The sequence below is a fragment of the Salvelinus alpinus genome, chromosome 9, assembly GCF_045679555.1.
Source record: "Salvelinus alpinus chromosome 9, SLU_Salpinus.1, whole genome shotgun sequence".
Classification (NCBI taxonomy): Eukaryota; Metazoa; Chordata; class Actinopteri; order Salmoniformes; family Salmonidae; genus Salvelinus; species Salvelinus alpinus.
The window spans coordinates 24,012,358-24,034,360 of record NC_092094.1 but is presented as its reverse complement, the minus strand read 5'-3'; the positions used below and the strand labels follow the sequence as shown (position 1 = coordinate 24,034,360).

General features: G+C 45.0%; 1 protein-coding gene across 1 annotated transcript in view; it reads right to left on the bottom strand.

Annotated features, from left to right (window-relative positions):
- Window positions 1-22,003, bottom strand: part of ces2b (carboxylesterase 2b) — a 38,953-nt gene continuing 16,950 nt past the window's right edge. The window contains exons 13-25 of the mRNA XM_071416473.1: window positions 15,340-15,519; window positions 13,831-14,031; window positions 13,467-13,605; window positions 10,488-10,621; window positions 6,422-6,575; window positions 6,165-6,269; window positions 5,948-6,049; window positions 5,184-5,324; window positions 4,373-4,450; window positions 4,119-4,266; window positions 1,855-2,004; window positions 620-692; window positions 1-503 (exon numbers count right to left, since the gene is read on the bottom strand). Coding sequence (XP_071272574.1) covers window positions 320-503; window positions 620-692; window positions 1,855-2,004; window positions 4,119-4,266; window positions 4,373-4,450; window positions 5,184-5,324; window positions 5,948-6,049; window positions 6,165-6,269; window positions 6,422-6,575; window positions 10,488-10,621; window positions 13,467-13,605; window positions 13,831-14,031; window positions 15,340-15,519 — 1,789 coding nt within the window. The 3' untranslated portion in view covers window positions 1-319. The remainder of the gene's footprint in view (window positions 504-619; window positions 693-1,854; window positions 2,005-4,118; window positions 4,267-4,372; window positions 4,451-5,183; window positions 5,325-5,947; window positions 6,050-6,164; window positions 6,270-6,421; window positions 6,576-10,487; window positions 10,622-13,466; window positions 13,606-13,830; window positions 14,032-15,339; window positions 15,520-22,003) is intronic.

Genomic DNA, 22,003 nt, shown 5'->3' with positions numbered 1-22,003 from the left:
TTGAAAAATGAACAGTCAATGAACAGTCAGTTTTATTCAGTCAAATTTGGAAATTCTCCATGTAAATGCTATAAAATCAACTTAAGGATCAATGAGGTATCTCACTGTAGAATAATGTTTCCTTAAAAGTTCATCTGAGATTCTATTCATACATTCAGTGCATCCAAATTATTGTTAAATCGTGCTCTAGGTCATGTACACTGTGCTCATGATCATGCAATGCATGCAGATTTAAATTGTTAGCAATAATACTGTACATTTGAAGTTTGATTTCAGTTAACAGTCTGAGTTGATAAATGAAAAACTTTTGAGGTGAGCCTTACAGCTCGCTGTGCTTAATCTTCTCTTGAACCAAATGCACTTTCTCAGGGAGGATCTTTGTCATGAAGGTGAAGCGGTCCCTCTTCAGGTGTTGACCAGGTACCTGCTCCAGCCCTATCCCCAGGTAATCTCCTTCTGGTCCGTACTGTGGCCACTGAACCAGGCCGACCCCGTTGGGAGACCTACACACACACACACACACACACACACACACACACAGTGAAGTTAATAACCTATAACTGTTACCTATTATTTTTGTTTAAACTATGTGTTTTAAAAACATAGAACAAGATCCTACCCTGTACGAGCAAAGTTGCCCCAGTAACTCATCATGATTCTGCTTAGCTGTTCATCTTCCTCTGTACATAAGGCTGAAAGAAAAAAATTCAGAGTTAGTAAACTCAGCAAAACAATAAACGTCCCCTTTTCAGAACCCTGTCTTTCAAAGATAATTAGTCAAAATCCAAATAACTTCACAGATCTTCATTGTAAAGGGTTTAACCACTATTTCAAGCTTGTTCAATGAACCATAAACAATTAATGAACATGCACCTGTGGAAAGGTCGTTAAGACACTTACAGATGTTAGGCAATTAAGGTCACAGTTATGAAAAGTTAGGACACTAAAGAGGCCTTTCCACTGACTCTGAAAAACACCAAAAGAAAGATGCCCAGGGTCCCTGCTCATCTGCGTGAACGTGCCTTAGGCATGCTGCAAGGAGGCATGAGGACTGCAGATGCGGCCAGGGCAATATATTGCAATGTCAGTACTGTGAAAGACAGCGCTACAGGGAGACAGGATGGACAGCTGATCGTCCTCGCAGTGGCAGACCACGTGTAACAACACCTGCACAGGATCGCTACATCCGAAATTCACACCTGCGGGACAGGTACAGGATGGCAACAACAACGGCCCGAGTTACACCAGGAACGCACAATCCCTCCATCAGTGCTCAGACTGTCCGCAATAGACTGAGAGAGGCTGGACTGAGGGCTTGTAGGCCTGTTGTAAGGCAGGTCCTCACCAGACATCACCGGCAACAACGTCGCCTATGGGTACAAACCCACCGTCGCTGGACAGACAGGACTGGCAAAAAGTGCTCTTCACTGAAGAGTCGCGGTTTTGTCTCACCAGGGATGATGGTCGGATTCGTGTTTATCGTCGAAGGAATGAGCGTTACACCGAGGCCTGTACTCTGGAGCGGGATCGATTTGGAGGTGGAGGGTCCGTCATGGTCTGGGGCGGTGTGTCACAGCATCATCGGACTGAGCTTGTTGTCTGAGCTTGTTGTAACGCACAGCATTGAGATTGCAGGCAATATGTTGAAAGTCACTGAGCTCTTCCGTATGGCCGTTCTACTGCCAATGTTTGTATATGGAGATTGCATGGCTGTGTGCTCGATTTGATATACCTGTCAGGTACGGGTGTGGCTGAAATAGCCGAATCCACAAATTTGAAGGGTATATATAGTGTACATTATTTATGGCAAAGATCAGGGGTATTGCAGGTAGAGTTGGTAGAGTATTTCTTTACCATCAATTGTAACATGTGATGTTGTGAAGCAGTATCCAAAAACAAACATAAGCTCATCTCCATGGTCAGACCCAACGAAACTCGGCCTCATCTTCTTAAGCATGCTGGGAGTTTGCTGGAACTCATACAGGTACACAGGCACACCTGCATCTGTTGGGTGGGATAAGACAATAACAATTATGGAAAGATTGCACACAACCATCTCGACAAACTAAGAACATTGATGAAACATAACTGCAAGCAGCCATGGCACGGTTCGAACTATGGCCCCACAATCAAGACAAATTGGACACATCACTCTAGGATGAGCTACTTCTCTACTCTTACCATGCTTGCCGAATATCAGAACTCAAAATCTAACAGATCATGCAATATGCTTTTGATGTACAGGTTACTGCTAAAATAAAGGAAACACTTGAGTAAATGAGTGACACAAAGTATATTGAATGCAGATGCTTCCACACAGGTGTGGTTCCTGAGTTTCTTAACATCCCGTCAAGCTTAGGGTCATGTATGAAAATGTCCAGTTGGCCATTCTTTTGGATACCATGGCTAGACTTTGAAAGAAGGGTCTCACAGGAGCATAAGGGGGTTTAAAGTATGTGTGTGTGTCTCAGTCACCAGATCTCAACCCAATTGAGACAGCGTTTTCAAACAAAACGATGATGGAATTTCTCGTGGAGGAATCCTTCCAATAGAGTTCCAGACATTTGTAGAATCTATGCCAAGGCACATTGAAGCTGTTCTGGCGGCTCGTGGTGATCCAACGCGTTAAGACACTTTACGTTGGTGTTTCCTTTATTTCGGCAGTTACCTGTATTTTGGACTATTTTTTATGTTGTTGACTACTTTAAACGTCTTCTTCTACAGAACTACTGGACGAATTGGTACCAAATGTGGTATATAGCTTCTATAGACGCACGTCTTTTTCCCCCAGACTCTACCTTAAATAACATGGCCACTATAAGCAAATGAGCTTGCATGATTATTTTTTCCTGTCCCAACAGCGCCATCATAAGTTCAAACCTAGACTCACATCCCTGAGCATGTTTGAAAAATGGAATCGCAGAGTCAAATAGATCAAGAGATATAGCGCCACTCTATGGTGGATCTCAATGTGCGTGCTTATGTTGAGTCTTAATAGTGTTTGGAACATGTGTATCAAGTTTTGTTACAATTAGAATATTTGTGTCTGATTTATATGCATTTATGTGCCAGACAACTACCTTGTTAATGTTAATGGTAAGTAGCGGCCATGTTGTTTGACTAACCTTGGTCCATAGATGCTATATATCAAGTTTCGTGCAGATCGGTCATTTGGTGCCAGAGGAGTTAAGTGTTTTAAAAATCCATCATATTGGGTTCTTGAGGCAAATTTGTTTAATGTGATGAGACGGATCAATGTACCAAATTTCAGGACTCTAGACCTTTCAAAAATGTGCATTTTCTTCTTTTTTTTACCCTTTTTTCTCCCCAATTTCATGGTATCCAATTGGTAGTAGTTACAGTCTTGTCTCATCGCTGCAACTCCCGTACGGACTCGGGAGAGGCAAAGGTTGAGAGCCATGCGTCCTCCGAAACATAACACAGCACAACACAGCCTGGGCTCGAACCCAGAATCTCTGGTGGCACAGCTAGCACTGCGATGCAGTGCCTTAGACCACTGCGCCACCCGGGAGGCCCCCCCCCCAAAATAAGTGCATTTTCAATTGCTTGTTATAGCTCCACCATGTGGCCAATTGGCATGGCATTGTGTGAGAGGGTGTGTCCCATGACTCTTTACCATCATGCAGGGCTGCATCCTCCTAGGCCTTATTATCTCACGGGAATTTGTATTTTTTCACCAAATTTAGTCCGAACCGGATTAATAACAATCAACGGCAACAAATACAATAGGGTTTCACCCAGTTTAGCTCCTTGAACCTCTAATAATTAATAGATTAAAAGGGAAGTTCAGGATTTTCCAACTTGATTTACAAGAATTTCACTACGCCCGCAATAACATTTGCTAAATATGTGTATGTGACCAATAAAAATGTATTTGAATTTGATGTCAGATGGAGTTGAGTTTTGTTGATTTGGTCATGATGAAATGTAGAATATTGGACAGTTCCCCCTATCACTTCCATTGATTTTATCTAGCAGTGACTAAAGTTAGTTTAAGTTTGTAGCGGCTTGGATTAGAGTTTCTCCTGGCCCATTGACTACTTTCAGGGTGAGGAAACATCTACATCCACTTTAATGTCCTTGACTCCTGAGCTTACCTCTGTGGAAGCCTGCTGTCGTAAGAGCAGGAATGGTAAACAAAGCATCCCCAACCAGCTCAATGAACCCATCACGGTTTTTAATCCGATCTCCAGAGGTTCCCAGGTATTCATCTGCTATCAGCTCAGTTATCCACTGATCCTTGGGCTGAATGAGACAAAGACCATTCAGTGTAGCCACAGAATGTATTGTAATCAGTAATGAGGCATTTCATCTGAGCAATTTCTTGGCAGGTGGGACTGCATATACTTACATCAGGGTAACATAATGCCAAAAGAGGCATGACCTGCTCCCGGTCTATTCCATCCACCCAACCAGGAGGTGCCATCATCTAGGGAGTACAAGGAGTACAACATTCAACCATTGCAATTGGAAAATTAAAATCAAGTCACAGTGACACTTTACATTGTCACTCTTAAAGGGATAGTTCTGGATTTTTGCAATGAGGCCTTTTATCTACTTCCCCAAAGTCAGATGAACTTGTGGATACCATTTTTATGCATCTCAATGCAGTTTGAAAGAAGTTGCTAATTAGCTCTAGCGCAATGACTGGAAGTCTATGGGAACAGCTAACATGCTTGTTAGAATTGGCTTGCGAAACTACCTCTATGTACCTTCATATTGGATGCAGATACATAAAATGGTATCCACGAGTTCTTCTGGCTCTAAGGAAGTAGATAAAGGGCATTGCAAAAATCCAGAACTATCCCTTTAAACATGTGTTGCTCTCCTTAGTAACGACATTGTATTAACATTTTACACAGTACGAGTGGAAGGTTTTTTGTTATTACAAAAGTGAAATAGTGACTTTCCCCTCATACCACTTGTATATTAATAAAAACATTACTACTTTCCTATGCATTTGAAAAGCAATTGCTAAAGAACGATTTATAACATGTTAATATGGCCTAAAGCTGTTACTATATGTGTTGAAACCGTCCCTAATTAGCAGAAAGAACAACTTTCTGTTGTTAACTTAATGTTCTTAACTTAAAGTGTTATCCAAGTCACATCCAATATTCAGTTGTTATACATATTGAAATACATGTTCAAAGCTGACTTACGTTTGCCAGTAGCCAACCTTCGTCAGTATTGGTGCCCGTCATAAACGGCAACTTGTGCATCTCATGGTTATGGAAACTCTCAGTCAACAACTTGGGCAAGAAATGCCCGCCAACAGTCACACCAATTCGCAACATTTGGTTCTTTAAAAAGACAAATGTTGAGAACATAGTTATTCAGGGGCTGCCAGTTAAAAAGTGCAAAATCACACTGCATTCAAGCAGTACGCCAATGGGGAAGGTTTATGCTCAGTACTCGCTCACATACATGGCTCGCTGGAAAACACTGTAGGCTATGTTGGGCCGGCTTTAGCCTTTTGGATGCCCTAAGCAAGATTTGGTTGTGGGGCTTCACACCTTGTGGCAAAATATGTTGGTGGCCCTCTCTTGATGGTGGAGATAAATATTTTAGTTTTAAAGTACATTTCCAGCAATTCTACACATTTTGTAATGACTTATGCCATGTTAATGTGATATCTGAGTGAAAATTACTAACAAAATCCTTTGTCGATATTCGGCCATGATTACTACAAGTTTAGATAACTGGCTAGACTAACTATCAATCTAAAAATGTTGACTGTCAGTGACTGGCATAACAAGAGAAAATGGCACCTGGTGTATTCTACTATTCCAACTCTCAATAGTAAGCAGAGACCCTGACTGAGTTACAACAAAAAAAAAGCTAATATAACTGAGCCTAAAAGTTTGTTGTGGCTTTTATATCAGAGAACAGTGCTCAAATAGTTCTGGTGTCCAGGACATCTCACCTGTTTATGAACATTAACTATGTCATCAGCAGTCAACTTCTCCACACAGTCTGCAATCTGCTCTGTGTTGCTGCTGTTACAGCCCAATATGGTTGCCACCATCTATGACACAAACAAAATAATCACTTGCCATGGTTGTGATGAAAAATTGATGGTGTGATGTATACCTATGACAGTGTTTACCTTTTTTTTGTGGAGAGAAAGAGTTTGAAAATACCTGGGCTACAGACAGGGGGTCGGAATTTATGATAGCGTCCATAGCTGCAGTACCACTCTCAGCTATCGCACGATGGAACAGACCAGCAGACAACGGTGAATGAAGCTAGCAGAAAAAATATATTTTTAAAGCCTGTTCAACAGCACAAACAATCTGTGTGTGTATATGTGTGTGTGTGCGTTTCTGTGTGTGTGCCCTTCTGTGTGTGTGCCCTTCTGTGTGTGTGTGCGCGCTTCTGTGTGTGTGTGGATCCTCACCAGTAACGATACACTCACTCCACCAGCAGACTCTCCAAATATGGTGACCGACTTGGAGTCGCCCCCAAAGTTGTGGATGTGCTCCTGGACCCACCGCAAAGCTTCCACCTGGTCAAGTAGTCCCATGTTCCCTGGGGCATACTTGTCTCCTGTGCTGTATGGAAGAGATGGGAAATCAAATAATGTCTTCAACATAGACCCAAAACAGGTGAAATAGACATCAAATACACTCATTAACTATGCCACCAAAATTAACTTTACAGTGTTGATCAGTGGTGGAAAAAGTGCCCAATTATTATACTTGAGTAAAAGTAAAGATACCTTAATAGAAAATGACTCAAGTGAAAGTCACCCAGTAAAATCCTACTTGAGTAAAAGTAAAAAAGTATTTGGTTTTAAATATACTTAAGTATCAAAAGTAAATGTAATTGCTAAAATATACTTTATTAAAAGTAGAATTATAAATCATTTCAAAGTCCTTATATTAAGCAAACCAGATGGGACGATTTTCTTTTTCTTTTTGTATTTACAGATAGACAGGGGCACACTCCAACACTCAGACATAATTTATAAACAAAGCATTTGTGTTTAGTGACTCAGCCAGATCAGATACAGTAGATATGACCAGGGATATTCTCTTTAAGTGCGTGAATTAGACCCTTTTCCTGTCCTGTTAAGCATTCAAAATGTAATTAGTACTTTTTAGGAATGTAGTGGAGTAAAATAAAAGTTGTCAAAAATATAAATAGTAAAGTACAGATTCCCCCAAAAACGACTTTAAAGTATTTTTACTTAAGTACTTTACACCACTGGTGTTGATACTGAAAACCCATTGGTCATTAAAGCCTATCCAACTGACAGCAGAGTCATGTCTTAAGTGTAAAACTAACAGTGACTCAATGATTCTGTGACTAGGGTGGGTCATCTAGGTGTTTGTGTGTCTATGTTGGCCTGTTATGGTTCCCAATCAGAGGCAGCTGTTTATCGTTGTCTCTGATTGGGGATCATATTTAGGCAGCCATTTCCCCTTTGTGCTTTGTGGGATCTTGTCTAGGTATAGTTGCCTGTGAGCACTACTCTGAGCTTCACGTTTCGTTTGTTCGTTTTGTTGTTTTTGTTCTTTTAGTTTTCTATTCCAAAATAAAGGATGGAAACATACCATGCTGCATCTTGGTCCGCTCATTCCAATGATCGTGACAGAAGATCCCACCACAAACAGACCAAGCAGCGTGGCCAGGAGGAGAAGACATCCTGGACTTGGGAGGAGAAAATGGCAGGAGACGAAAGCCTTCCATGGAAGCAGACGCAGGAGGCAGCTAAGGAGGATCAACGGCGACTCCGAAGTTCACGACCACGAAGGAAGCCCGAGAGGCAGCCCCCACATTCTTTTGGGGGGGGGGGGGGGGGGGGGGGGCACACGGGTTGGTCGGCGAAGCCGAGGGGCGAGTCTGAGAGCGAAGAGGAATGTTGGGATAGACTGAGCGAGGAGTATTGTGAGATAATTGAGCGGAGTGATGAGGTAGAGTGGATGTTTTGGTGTCTGGAGCAAGACAGTCGCCGTGAGGAGCGTGGGACCAGTCAGGCACCATGTTTTGCGGAGATACGCAATGTGTCTCCGGTGCGCATCAACAGCCCAGTGCGTCCTGTGCCAGCGCCCCGCACTTGCCGGGCTAAAGTGAGCATCCAGCCAGGACGCGTTGTGCCAGCTCTACGCTCCAGACCTCCAGTGCGCCTCCACGGCCCAGTATATCCTGGGCCGGCCATACGTACTGTGTCTCCAGTGCTCCTTCACAGCCCAGTGCGTCCTGTGCCTCCTACCCGCACTCGCCCTGAGGTGCGTGTCATCAGCCCGGTGCCACCTGTACCAGTCCCACGCATCAGGCCTCCAGTGCGCCTCCACAGCCCAGTGCGTCCTGTGCCTCCTCCCCACACTCGCCCTGAGGTGCATGTCATCAGCCCGGTGCCACCTGTACCAGTCCCACGCATCAGGCCTCCAGTGCGCCTCCACAGTCCAGTACGTCCTGTGCCTCCTCCCCGCACTCGCCCTGAGGTGCGTGTCATCAGCCCGGTGCCACCTGTACCGGTCCCACGCATCAGGCCTCCAGTGCGCCTCCACAGTCCAGAGCTTCCAGCGACAGTTCCCAGTCCAGAGCTTCCGGCGACAGTTCCCAGTCCAGAGCTTCCAGCGACAGTTCCCAGTCCAGAGCGTCCGGCGACAGGTAGGTCCCAGTCCAGAGCTTCCGGCGACGTTTCACAGTCCGGAACCTCCTGGCGACGGTCCACAGTCCGGAACCTCCTGAGACGGTCCGCGGTCCGGAACCTCCTGAGACGGTCCGCGGTCCGGAACCTCCTGAGACGGTCCGCGGTCCGGAACCTCCTGAGACGGTCCGCGGTCCGGGAACCTCCTGAGACGGTCCGCGGTTCGGGAACCTCCTGAGACGGTCCGGGAACCTCCTGAGACGGTCCGCGGTCCGGAACCTCCAGCGACGATCGGCGGTCCGGTGCCTCCAGCGACGATCGGCGGTCCGGAGCCTCCAGCGACGGTCTGCGGTCCGGAGCATCCCGCGACGACCCGTGGTCCGGTTCTTCCGGCGACGAGCCACGGTCCGGTTCCTCCGATGACGTGTCCACGAGCGGAGTGGGTACTTCGCCCCACACCGGAGCCACCCCCGACGGTAGATGTCCACCCGGACCCTCCCCTATTGAGTCAGGTTTTGCGGTCGGAGTCCGCACCTTTGGGGGGAGTACTGTCACGCCCTGACCATAGAGAGCTTTTTATTCTCTATGTTGGTTTGTTCGGGGTGTGACTAGGGTGGGTCATTTAGGTGTTTGTGTGTCTATGTTGGCCTGTTATGGTTCCCAATCAGAGGCAGCTGTTTATAGTTGTCTCTGATTGGGGATCATATTTAGGCAGCCATTTCCCCTTTGTGCTTTGTGGGATCTTGTCTAGGTATAGTGAGCACTGCTCTGAGCTTCACGTTTCGTTTGTTCGTTTTGTTCTTTTTGTTTTCTATTCCAAAATAAAGGATGGAATAGACACTGCATCTCGGTCTGCTCATTTCAACGATCGTGGCAGATTTATGCCTTCTGAGAGTGCTATAAAGTCAAAACATTATCGGCAGAGGTAGAAAGTTGGCTGTTAGAAGTTTTACAATATACGTTATTTTAATCCGTCTATCTGCATATTTCAAGACATGGCATATGAGGCTGCGGAAAGATACCCCATTGGGTTGCACCGTTGTAGTGAACACTCAATGAGAAAAAGGTGTAGATTCACTCGCAGAGCGCGGTAGGTGTTTAATACACCTTCACAGAAGGAAGGAATCGTGGTTACAGGCAGGCAATGGTCATACACAGGTAGGCAAACAGGCAAGTGAATCAAAACTAGGACTGAAGGCTATTATTGGTTCTCACAAACGAGCTAGGAAAAGGCTTAGTAGAGTCAAAACGAACAATACCTCACAAAGGCACAAACAGAATGAACTGAACTAAATAAGGAGCTGATGAGACCAGGTGAGTAACTAACACAGGTGAAACCAATGAACAAAAATGAAAGACAGGGCTACGTTCAAGAACACAAAGAAACAGAACACAAGGTTGACTAAGAAAATAAATACAGAACCTTACAACTGTACTTTTCTCGTCAATCATTTAGAAACAAATCTAATGACTCTCCATTGTTAGGACAGTGGATGAATCAAATGCATTATTATCTAAATATTGAAAACTACTGGGCTAGAGAGACAAACAAAATAGTAAAATTTGAAGCCATAAAATTTTACAAGCACTGGAGACATGCAAAGGATGAGGAAGGAGAGAAAATATTATTACGAGATGGGCAGCATGGGTGTGGATACGGTGGGAACATGTTGGTCTGAGCAAGTGTGATGTCATTAATGTCTGTATAAATGAATGTACGTAACTGTTAAGTTGTCTATTGTCTTCGTTTATTTTTGTATTGTAAGAAAGAAAAAAAAATTAAAGGTGTTGTGCCAAATATTTGTCAATGACGGCTGCAGAAAAGTTGGTTCCAATTGTGTGCGGTTCAGTAGTGGTTCAGTCTTACCTGAAGAACCCCAGCAGTCCCAAACGGTATTGGATCAGCACCACAACCACATCCTGGTATGCAGCCAAAGCAGAACCATCATATGTTGATGCAGAGCCCATGATGAATCGTCCACCATGGATCCAAACCATGACCTGAGAAACACAAGCAATACATGCTGATCATCTGAACACAAGCTGTACCAGAGCGATTGATGATGATTAATTGATTAGTGGTCTACCTTTAGTAGGCCCGCGCATCAATTTCCCTCAAAACAACAAAATGTTTAGTTTTATTAGGAACTCAGTCTGGGCCTTAACTTACTGTTAAGAGTTAGAATAGTAGAATACACAATGTGCAATTTCAAACTTCTGTTGTGCATCAGCAGTTTTTCTCTTGTTAGGTCCGTCACTGACTTTACATTTGCATTGCTCACTTTTGGGGGTTTTAGGCTGGGTTTCTGTATAAGCACTTCATGACATCTGCTGATGTAAAAAGGGCTCAATAAATACATTTGATTGATTGAATGACAATCAAAAAAAAAAAAATCGATTGGAAAATTAGTCTAGCAGCCAGCTATCTAAACGTGTAGCAATCATGGTTGAATTACCAACTGGGTTGCCCTCATTGATTTTGTTAGTCACCCTCACTCATATAGTATATTCAAAACTACAAACATTTCTCTCCACCCCATGGCAAAATGAGTAGAATTGCATGAAACGAATTGCTAAATCTTATTTTCGCTGTCAAGAGTATTTTGCTAAGCAATGGAGATGCCCCTCAACAAACTTTTGCTTAGGGCCCCACGCTAGCGGCAGTTCTGACTGCATGTATGGGTATGGATGAGGGTGTCATGATGTTGGCTTGATGGGGGAGATTTATGATCCCCATAAATACCTTTCCCCTTTTTCCTCTCTCTACTCTACCGATGTGACTTGAAAATCCCTTTGTTAACATGGAGAGTCTGGTGACATCAAAAGATGGGAAACGGAACCATATTTCGGTAATCCAACCAGTTGAAAATATGCGTTGGTACTTAATGAATATGATCTCAGATTAGTTGTTGTCTGAGACATTATTACTAATGACAGGATGACATAAACTGTATCTTGGAAAGTCGACACATTCTAGTTATCAGATTCACATGGAATGCAATTTGTGCAATTTAAATGTTTAAATAAGAAACTATTTGTGAAAAGATGAAATGTAATTTTAGCTTCTTAATGAGAGAACGGTTTGTCAGAAGAACACCACTCTGCTCACACAGAGGCCCCGCCCATGTGAACAGACACTGGGTGTAAATCTATGAAACACGGCCCCCTCTCCCAATCCTATATAAGCCCCTTGACGAAAATGAAACTTTCTGTTCCGAGAACGTTAGGGCCACGGTCCTACTTTAAAAGGGCTCGGATAATAACCTGTTCCAAGGACGTATGGACTTGAGGTCCCCACGTTGAAAGGACAAAGACCACCTACAGAACTAAGCCAACCTAACAAAATTAGCATCAAATTTCAATGTGAAGGTGACGACCTACACGCCGGAAGCATGCATTTTAACTATACTAGCCAGAATATAGCATGGGCATATAGCATGGCAACTTGGTATGAACTTTGAACTCTTATTCACTAAAGAAGTGATACCTCCTAGCCGTCGCATTAGCGCAGCAGCTGTAGACGAGGGCTAGGAGAGGACGGACAGAGTATCTGTTCTACCACAATACGACGGTACTACCAAGTATCCATTCTACCATCAGACATTCTTCAAAGGACAACCCGGCCTCACATCTACGACCAACCGATTGAAGCGCAGCTCAGAGTAAATATTTATTGCATTTTCCTTTTTCAAATTGGCGGTAATTTAGAATGCATAAGATACTGTATTTACGATAGAGTAGCTGCCTACGGCCCGATAGAGACATAGCTTCTCCCTTTGTTCCTCAGTCTTCCCGCTCTTTCATTCAAAACCCCACCCCCTTTCTTTGTGTAACCAGCTGTCATATCTGTTCTGTCCGCTAAGGACGTTTTCCTTTATGACATAATTTGTAATCAATGTATGATACATTCTGTGTATATGTAATTCTGTGTGATTATTTAGGTATTTAGTAAAAAAAATATTTAACCAAATTTTGTATTGCTGATTCAACTTGTTAGCCAGGTGTAACGGCTTTCTTCCTGGGATGAAAGAGAGGACCAAAACGCAGCGCGGCTAGTGTTCAACATGATTTAATAAAGAATATAACGTGAACACTACAAGCAACAAAACAATAAATGTGAAAACCGAAAACAGTCCTATCTGGTGCAGTACACAAAGACAGGAAACAATCACCCACAAACCAACAGTGCAAACAGGCTAACTTAATATGGTTCCCAATCAGAGACAATAACAAACACCTGCCTCTGATTGAGAACCATATTAGGCCAAACAACAAACCCAACATAGAAACACAAAACATAGAATGCCCACCCAGCTCACGTCCTGACCAACTAAACAAAGACTAAACAAAGGAAATAAGGTCAGGAACGTGACACCAGGGTTCGTGAAGATAACCAAGAATTTACAACTTTCAGATGAGACTAAACAAGGTGACGATTAAATATTGACTGCTATTGATGTAAAAGATTACTAGGTCTTTAAGAGTTTATTCGGAAGATAACATCTCTATAAACATTCTTTCGTGGTGCCCCGTCTTTCTAGTTAATTACATTCACCTGATTAGTTTACAGAGAAATTATTTTATAGAATAGCATGTCATATCACTTAATCCGGCATAGCCAAAGACACGACAAGGGTAAGCAGACCCCCCCAGCCACTGCGGCCCCTCATGATAAGTTCAGATTTTTTTGTGGCCCCCAGCCCCATCAAAGTTGCCCATCTATGGCCTAGTTGAATCCTGTGTGTTAGTGCATGGCTAGAACAAAAATGTGCACCTCTTTGGGTACCCAGGACCAAGACTTGATAACACAAAGTTATAATCTGTGTGTGTCTGCTATTAAACTTACAGGAAGCTTGGTATTCTCAGCAGGTTTAGCCGGGGTGTATATGTTGAGGTAAAGACAATCTTCTGACACTGCTGGGATTTCCACTTTGATTGACCAATTGGACTCAAGGTCTACTGTAAGCTGTCTGTCTTGAAGACACCTGTAAAACATGAAACACCTTTTAATGTCCAAGTTTCACCAGGTCTCTGTGCGCATTGTGTGAGCCAGGTAGTGGTTTGCACATTCTGCTTGCCTCACTGTGTACATTGACTGTGCTGGATTTGTTGATTTATCAAATTATTGTTGATTGATGATCTAACCTTTCTTCAACCAACCAAGAACTTCCTTGAGATGAATTGTGTGTTCATGACCTTGCTGATCTTACATGAGAGGCTGCTGGGTGGCGTCCCTTACTCTCTCCCATCCCTCCACAGGCTGGGGCGGGGTCAGTCTCAGTGGGCCAACAGGTGGTTTGGCAAACGGCACACCCAGGTAGGCCTGTACCACAGTCTCCTTCCCCTTTACGCTCACATACTGCCCTCTCAGACCCCCCAGTTTGGTCTGGACCACCGGCCCAGTTTTTGGCCTGTTGAGAAATCCACAGTTGACATTGCTTTACAAGAACTCTGAATGATGTTCTTCAGTGGAAAATGACAATGTCGGAGGTAAGGATACATTCAGAAAACACACAACAAATATAACAAAACAGGCATTGGATTGCAACTACAAGGACAGAGAAAGCAGGGAAGGCCATAAAACAACTAGCAATGCTCCACTTTACAAGAACAAAAGCCCTTCGGCTGAAAAGAGTAGGCTTAAGAGCCCTGGTGGATGCCCTAAGATCCTAAGGGGACCAAGAGGATTAAGTCAAGTAAGTCAAGTAGTCACTGTTTTAACTCAAGGAATTTCGTCAATCAAATTATTCATTCCCTTAAGGAAATGGTATCTGTTTGGATGAGGGGTATTAAAAGGTAATAAAAGGAGTACACCTGTGTCCAAAACAAAGGCCCCATCTCTTGACACCTTGAAGTTTTTCTCCACACATAAATTATATCGGTGCGATTACAAATCGGATGAAGAGGAAGAATTGGATGAAACGGCATCCGACACAAGGTCAGATTGCTCAAAACTCTAAATCACAAAGAAAGAAATGGTACTCAGTTGTCCCACGTCTCCCTGATATACAGTGCATTCGGAGAGTATTCAGACCTCTTGACTTTTTCCACATTTTGTTACATTACAGTCGTATTCTAAAATGGATTAAAACCTACACACAATCTACACACAATAACCCATAATGACAAAGAAAAGAACAGGTTGACATTTTTGCACATTTATAAAAAAGAAAAGATAAAAATATCACATTTACATAAGTATTCAGACCCTTTATTCAGTACTTTGTTGAAGCACCTTTGGCAGCGATTACAGCCTCGAGTCTTGGCTTTGACGCTACAAGCTTGGCACACCTGTATTTTCTCTTATTCGTCTCTGCAGAGTTGGATGGGGAGCGTCGCTGCACAGCTATTTTCAGGTCTTTTCAGAGATGTTCGAATCATGTCCAATCACCTGAATTTACCACAGGTGGTCTCCAATCATGTTGTAGAAACATCTTAAGGATGATCAATGGAAACAGGATGCACTTGGGCTCAATTTTGAGTCTCATAGCAAAGGGTCTGAATACTTATGTAAATAAGGTATTTCTGTACCAAACATTTTTTTTACCTGTTTTCGCTTTGTCATTATGAGGTATTGTGTGTAGATTGATGAGGACATTTTTTTATTTAATGCATTTTAGAATAAGGTTGTAACATAACAACAGGTGGAAAAAGGGAAGGGGTCTGAATACGTTCCGAATGCACCGTAAATGAACACAAATAAAAGAATGGCACCCTACAGATCACTGTGCTCCATCTTCTCTCGACCCAAACGCAGTTTCTCAGGAACAGTCTGTGTCAGGAAGATGAAGCGGTCCCTCTTCAGGTGTTGACCAGGTACCTGCTCCAGCCCTATCCCCAGGTAATGTCCTTCTAGTCCGTACTGTGGCCACTTAACCAGGCCGGCCCCATTAGGAGACCTACACACACACACACACACACACACACACACACACACACACACACACACACACACACACACACACACACACACACACACACACACACACACACACACACACACACACACACACACACACACACACACACACACACACACACACACACACACACACACACACACACACACACACACACACACACACACAATTGTAAATAATACTCTGTTCCTAAATATTAATTTCGTTCTACAGATACAGTGGCAGCAAAATATATTAGCACCGTTACACTTTTCTTAAATAGTTCCATAGTTCTTGTCAAATAAGTTAGAATAAAAAAAAAAAATTGTGACGTGGTGGAGATGGACCCAGGTGCAGAGAATGGACCAGACGAGGAATCAATGGTTTAGGATAAACGTAAATACTTTACTGAAAATAAGGTAACAGAAGGATCACAGTAATACTGAAAAAACAACAAAGGAGAGACTCACCGATGGAGAGGAGACACTCACCGATGCCCCCAGCAGAGAGCAGAAGGTCTTCCAATACCGTAAGACGAACTGGGGCCCCCGATCTGAGACAATGTCCTGGGGAAGTCCGTGTAGTTGAAAGACATGGGTAATCATAAGATCAGCGGTCTCTTTTGCTGATGGCAACTTGGGTAAGGTGATGAAATGGGCTGCCTTGGAGAACCGATCGACGACCACCAGGATAGTGGTAAGCCCTTGAGATGGAGGTAGCCCAGTGATAAAGTCTCCCGACAGATGAGACCAGGGCCGGCTGGGGATGGGCAGAGGTTGGAGCAACCCGGCTGGTCACTGACGTGAAGACTTGCTTTGGGCACAGATGGAACAGGCCGCAACAAAGGATCTCACATTCTCATTGATGTTGGGCCACCATTATTTCCGCCTCAGGAACTCTAGTGTCCGATTAACCCCTGGATGCCCAGTTAATTTAGAGGAGTGTCCCCATTGTAATACTCGGGACCGGGCTGATCGCGGAATGTAAAGTCTGTTAGTGGGTCCCCCGCCGGGGTCAGAATCTCTGATCTGGGCTTGTCGGACCGTGGTCTCAATACTCCATATCACAGGGGCCACAATGCATAAGCTGGGGATGATGGGCTCGGGGTCCCTCTCCTCGTCTGCTTTTTGATTCTTGGATCCCGGGCGATAGGTTAGTGTGAAATCAAACCTGTTAAAAAACAGAGCCCATCTAGTCTGGCGAGCGTTCAACCCCTTGGCTTCTTGAATGGTGATCAAGTTCTTATGGTCCGTCCAGATCACAAAATAATGAGGTGCCCCCTCCAACCGGTGTCTCCACCCCTCAAGGGCCCACTTAACTGCCAAGAGCTCCCGGTTGCCTACATCGTAGTTGCGTTCCGCTGGCGAGAACCATTTGGAGAGAAAGACGCATGGGTGCAGTTTCTTGTCCTCCTAGTTCTGCTGTAAAAGGACCGCCCCCACTCCGGTGTCCGAGGCATCCACCTCCACCACAAAGGGACAAGTCGGATCAGGATGAACGAGGATGGGTCCAGAGGTGAAATGTTCCTTGAGCTCCATGAATGCCCTGTCAGCCTCGGGGTCCAGCGAAAACAGGTCTGGGACTTACGGGTTAGGACCGTGAGAGGCGCTGCCACCGCACCAAAGTTGCGAATAAAACACCTGTAAAAATAGGCAAACCTGAGGAACCACTGGACCTGCTTGAGTGAGGTGGGACGGGGCCAGTCAGCGACCGCCTCAATCTTAACGGGATCCATTTGGATGCCTGCAGTAGAGATAATGTGACCCAGGAAGGAAACTTGGGATACGTGGAACTCACGCTTCTCTATCTTGACATATAGTTGACTCTGCAGGAGGCGTCTCAGGACTTGGCGAACGTGCAGTATGTGTTCCAGAAAGGTCTTGGAGAAGATCAGGATCTCATCGAGGTAAACAAAAACGAATCGATTCAACATATCCCTAAGAGCCAATTGACCAATGCTTGAAAGACTGCCGGTGAGTTTGATAATCCAAAGGGCATGACTAAATACTCATAGTGGCGACTAGGGGTGATTCTCACCAGATTGTAAGCATTGTGGAGGTCCAGTTTGGTGAAGAATTGGGCCGTTTGGGCCAACTCCAAGGCAGCGGAAATCAGGGGTAGGAGGTAACAATTCTTGATTGTCATTGTGGCCGCTTGCCTCTTACTGAAGGCCTCCCGGAGGTCGAAGTATTCGGGAGGGAGAGAGGAGAAGTCTTGGTCTTCAATGGATGCAGGAGAACACAGTGAGGCTGTTGGTGGGGGTCTGAGACATTTAGTAGGTGACCCGTGGACCAGGAAAATAGTGGGTTATGTAGCGTTAGCCAGGGGTACCCTAGGATAAGGGGGTTCTCGGGAGCCGTTATCAAAAGAAAACTAAGAGTCTCTGAGTGATTCACCACAACTTGCAGTAGAATGAACTCTGATATTCCACCTGGCCGGAGCCAATGGGGCGTCCATTGAGGGCTCTGCAGAGGGATGGGACATTTCACGCAGGAGATTTGTAATTCGAAGTCTTGATCAATGAAGTTATCTGTGACCCCGGAGTCCACGAAGGCTTGAATCTGTTGCTGACGGTTGTCCCAGTGGAGGATTGCGGGTAGTAACAGACGGTGACTGGGTAACCGGGAAGTAACTGAACAGCTAGTCAGGGTCTCCCCTTGTCCTGGCGAGCCCTGGCGTTTCCCTTCAGCTCTGGGCATGTAGCACGCAGATGACCGCGACCTCCACAGTAGAGGCAGCAGCCTTCGCACACGCACCTGTCACGCTCTTGTGGGCTCAGACATTTGCGTCCCAGTTGCATTGGCTCGGCAGGTAGCCTAGTGGTTAGAGAGTTGGGCCAGTAACCGAAATGTTGCTGGATCGAATCCCTGAGCTGACAAGGTACAAATCTGTCGTTCTGCCCCTGAGCAAAGCAGTTAACCCACTGTTGCCCGGGCGCTGAAGACGTGGATGTCGATTATGGCAGCCCCCCGCACCTCTCTGATTCAGCGGGGTTGGGTTAAATGCGGAACACACATTTCAGTTGAAGGCATTCAGTTGTACAACTTTCCCTTTCCTCAATGCTGAGTTTGGGGGTGCAGCCACTGGTCTGGCCACCTGGCGGAATCTGAACAGTCGGCTTGCTGCTTCTCTTCCGCCGACTGGGTGGTCGAAGACTCGACGCAGCTCAGCAGTTAAGGCTAATATGGAGCTGCAGGATGGTGGTTGCTGTTCCCACACGGCCATTGCTCATGGGAGGGCCCTGCCCGAGAGCAGAGAGATGATGTAGGCAATCATGGCCCAATCGGTGTAGAACAAGGAGGACTGTAGCTCGAACACCAGAGAGCACTGAGTGAGGAAACCCTTACATCTTCCTGGGTGGCCATCATACTGCTCAGGGGCTGGGATCTTGGGATCCCGGTGCAGGTTCCCTGGAGGAACTACCGCGACGCCTGTAGCACTAGGCGATGAGACTTGGGCATTGGCTCCTCCTGGGTTGGGGGTGTGCCGTGGACGGAAGGAATCGGTGAGTGCCCGGAGGGTTTCTCGGAGATCTGGGAGAGTTGTTCTTGCTGTCTTCTCAACAGTGCTCCTTGGTGGGTTATGACCTCTTTAATCTGGTTGATCTCCACTGGGTCCATGTTGGGGCAGAATCTTGCTGTGACGTGGTGGGGTTGGACCCAGGTGCAGAGAATGGACCAGATGAGGAACCATTGGTTTAGGATATACAGTACGTAAATACGTTACTGAAAATAAGGTAACAGAAGGATCACAGTAATTCTGAAAAAATAACAAACACTAGGACTAGAAAACTTACTCAGGAGACAAACACACGGGGCAACCGAAATCAAGCCTCTGCAAACAAGGACAGAAAACACACCTCTTTAAAAAGGGAAATCATAACAAAATCATAAGCAACACCGGAGTAACAAAAAAGTCTCTAGGGCAGTCTCTGCCGGCCTCTGGTGCCTGGAGAAACCATGACAATAATTTGGTCTCCACATATTGCTATTGGATTTTTAACATTGCAGAATCAATTTTGGTTTTTGAAACTTAAGTTCACAATTTTCATTTAGAAAAGAAAGAGAAGCTCAGTCTTTGGCCAAGATAACTGCTGACAAACACTTCTTGTAGCCATCAATGAGCTCGCTGCACCTTTCTAATGGATGTTTGCCTCATTCTTCAGCTGCAAACTGCTCCAATTCTGCAATGTTTCAGGGGTACCCTCCAACAACTGCTGTTTTCAGATCTCGCCATTGGTTTTCGATGGGATTCAGATCTGGACTCAGCGCTGTCCACTCCAGAACAGTCTAGCGTTTCCTTTTGAACCATTAGTGGGTGCTTTTTAAAATGTTTGGGGTCCTTGTCCTGCTGGAAGACGCACAACCTTTGACAGGGTCCCAGTTTTCTGGACACTGGGTTGAACATTGGACTCCAAAATAGATTGATAACCTGCTGATTTCATGATGCCTTGCACACGTTCAAGGCCCCCAGTACCAGAGGCAGAAAATCCACCCAAAAGTATTATCGAACCTCTCTTGTGCCACCTGTTGGCATTATCAAACCTACTTGAAACACCTGGTGCAGTTTGATATTGAAGAGTGGGCCAAACTTCCATTAGAAAGGTCAAATAAAATAAAATAAAATGTTATCGGTTACTTACACATATTTATTGGATGTTATTGCAGGTGTAGCAAAATGCTTGTGTTCCTAGCTTCAACAGTGCAGTCATGTCAAACAATACACAACAAGACACACAAATCTAAAAAAGAAATAATGGAATTAAGAAATATATAAATGAGCAATCAAATCAAATCAAATTGTATTTGTTACATGCGCTGAATACAACAGGTGTAAACCTTACAGTAAAATGCTTACTTACAAGCCCTTAACCAACAATGCAGTTTTTAGAAAAAATAAGTGTTAAGAAAGTATTTACTAAATAAACTGAAGTAAACAATAAACTGGGATAATGGGATAATGGCCGGGGCACAGGTTAGTCGAGGTAATTGAGGTACATGTAGGTAGAGTTAAAGTGACTATGCATAGATAATAAACAGAGAGTAAAAGCAGCGTAAAAATGTGTGTGGGGGGGGATCAATGCAAATAGTCCGGGTAGCTATTTGGTTAGCTGTTCAGGAGTCTTATGGTTTGAGGGTAGAAGCTGTTAAGAAGCCTTTTGGACCTAGACTTGGTGCTCTGGTACCGCTTGCTGTGCGGTAGCAGAGAGAACAGTCTATGACTAGGGTAGCTGGAGTCTTTGGCGATTTTTAGGGCTTTCCTCTGACACCGCCTGGTATAGAGATCCTGGATGGCAGGAAGATTGGCCCCAGTGATATACTGGGCCATACGCACTACCCTCTGTAGTGTCTTGCGGTCGGAGGCCGAGCAGTTGCCATACCAGTGAGGATACTCTTGATGTTGCAGCTGTAGAACTTTTTCAGGATCTGAGGACCCATGCCAAATCTTTTCAGTCTCCTGAGGGGGAATAGGTGTTGTAGTGCCCTCTTCCCGACTGTCTTGGTGTGTTTGAACCATGACAGTTAGTTGGTGATGTGGACACCAAGGAACTTGAAGCTCTCAACCTGCTCCACTACAGCCCAGTCAATGAGAATGGGGGTGTGCTCGGCCCTCCTTTTTCTGTATTTCCACAATCATCTCCTTTGTCTTGATCATGTTGAGGGAAAGGTTGTTCTCCTTGCACCACACGGTCAAGTCTCTGACCACCTACCCATCGGCTCTCATCGTTGTCGGTTATCAGGCCTACCACTGTTGTGTGATCTGCAAACTTGATGATGGTGTTGGAGTCATGCTTGGCCATGCAGTCATGGGTGAACAGGTAGAACAGGAGGGGACTGAGCACGCACCCCTGAGTGGCCCCCGTGTTGAGGATCAGTGTGGCGGATGTGTTGTTACCTACCCTTACCACCTGGGGGCGGCCCGTCAGGAAGTCCAGGATCCAGTTGCAGAGGGAGGTGTTTAGTACCAGGGTTCTTAGCTTAGTGATGAGCTTTGAGGGCACTATGGTGTTGAACGCTGAGCTGTAGTCAATGAATAGCATTCTCACGTAAGTGTTCCTTTTGTCCAGTTGGGAAAGGGCAGTGTGGAGTGCAATAGAGATTGCGTCATCTGTGGATCTGTTGGGGCTGTATGCAAATTGGAGTGGGTCTAGGGTTTCTGGGATAATGGTGTTGTGAGCCATGACCAGCCTTTCAAAGCACTTCATGACTACAGACGTGAGTGCTACGGGTCGGTAGTCATTTAGGCAGGTTACCTTAGTGTTCTTGGGCACAGGGACTATGGTGGTCTGCTTGAAACATATTACAGACTCGGTCAGGGACAGGTTGAAAATGTCAGTGAAGACACTTGCCAGTTGGTCAGCGCATGCTCGGAGTACACGTCCTGGTAATCCTTCTGGCCCTGCGGCTTTGTGAATGTTGACCTGTTTAAAGGTCTTGCTCACATCGACTACGGATTGCGTGATCACACAGTCGTCTGGAACAGC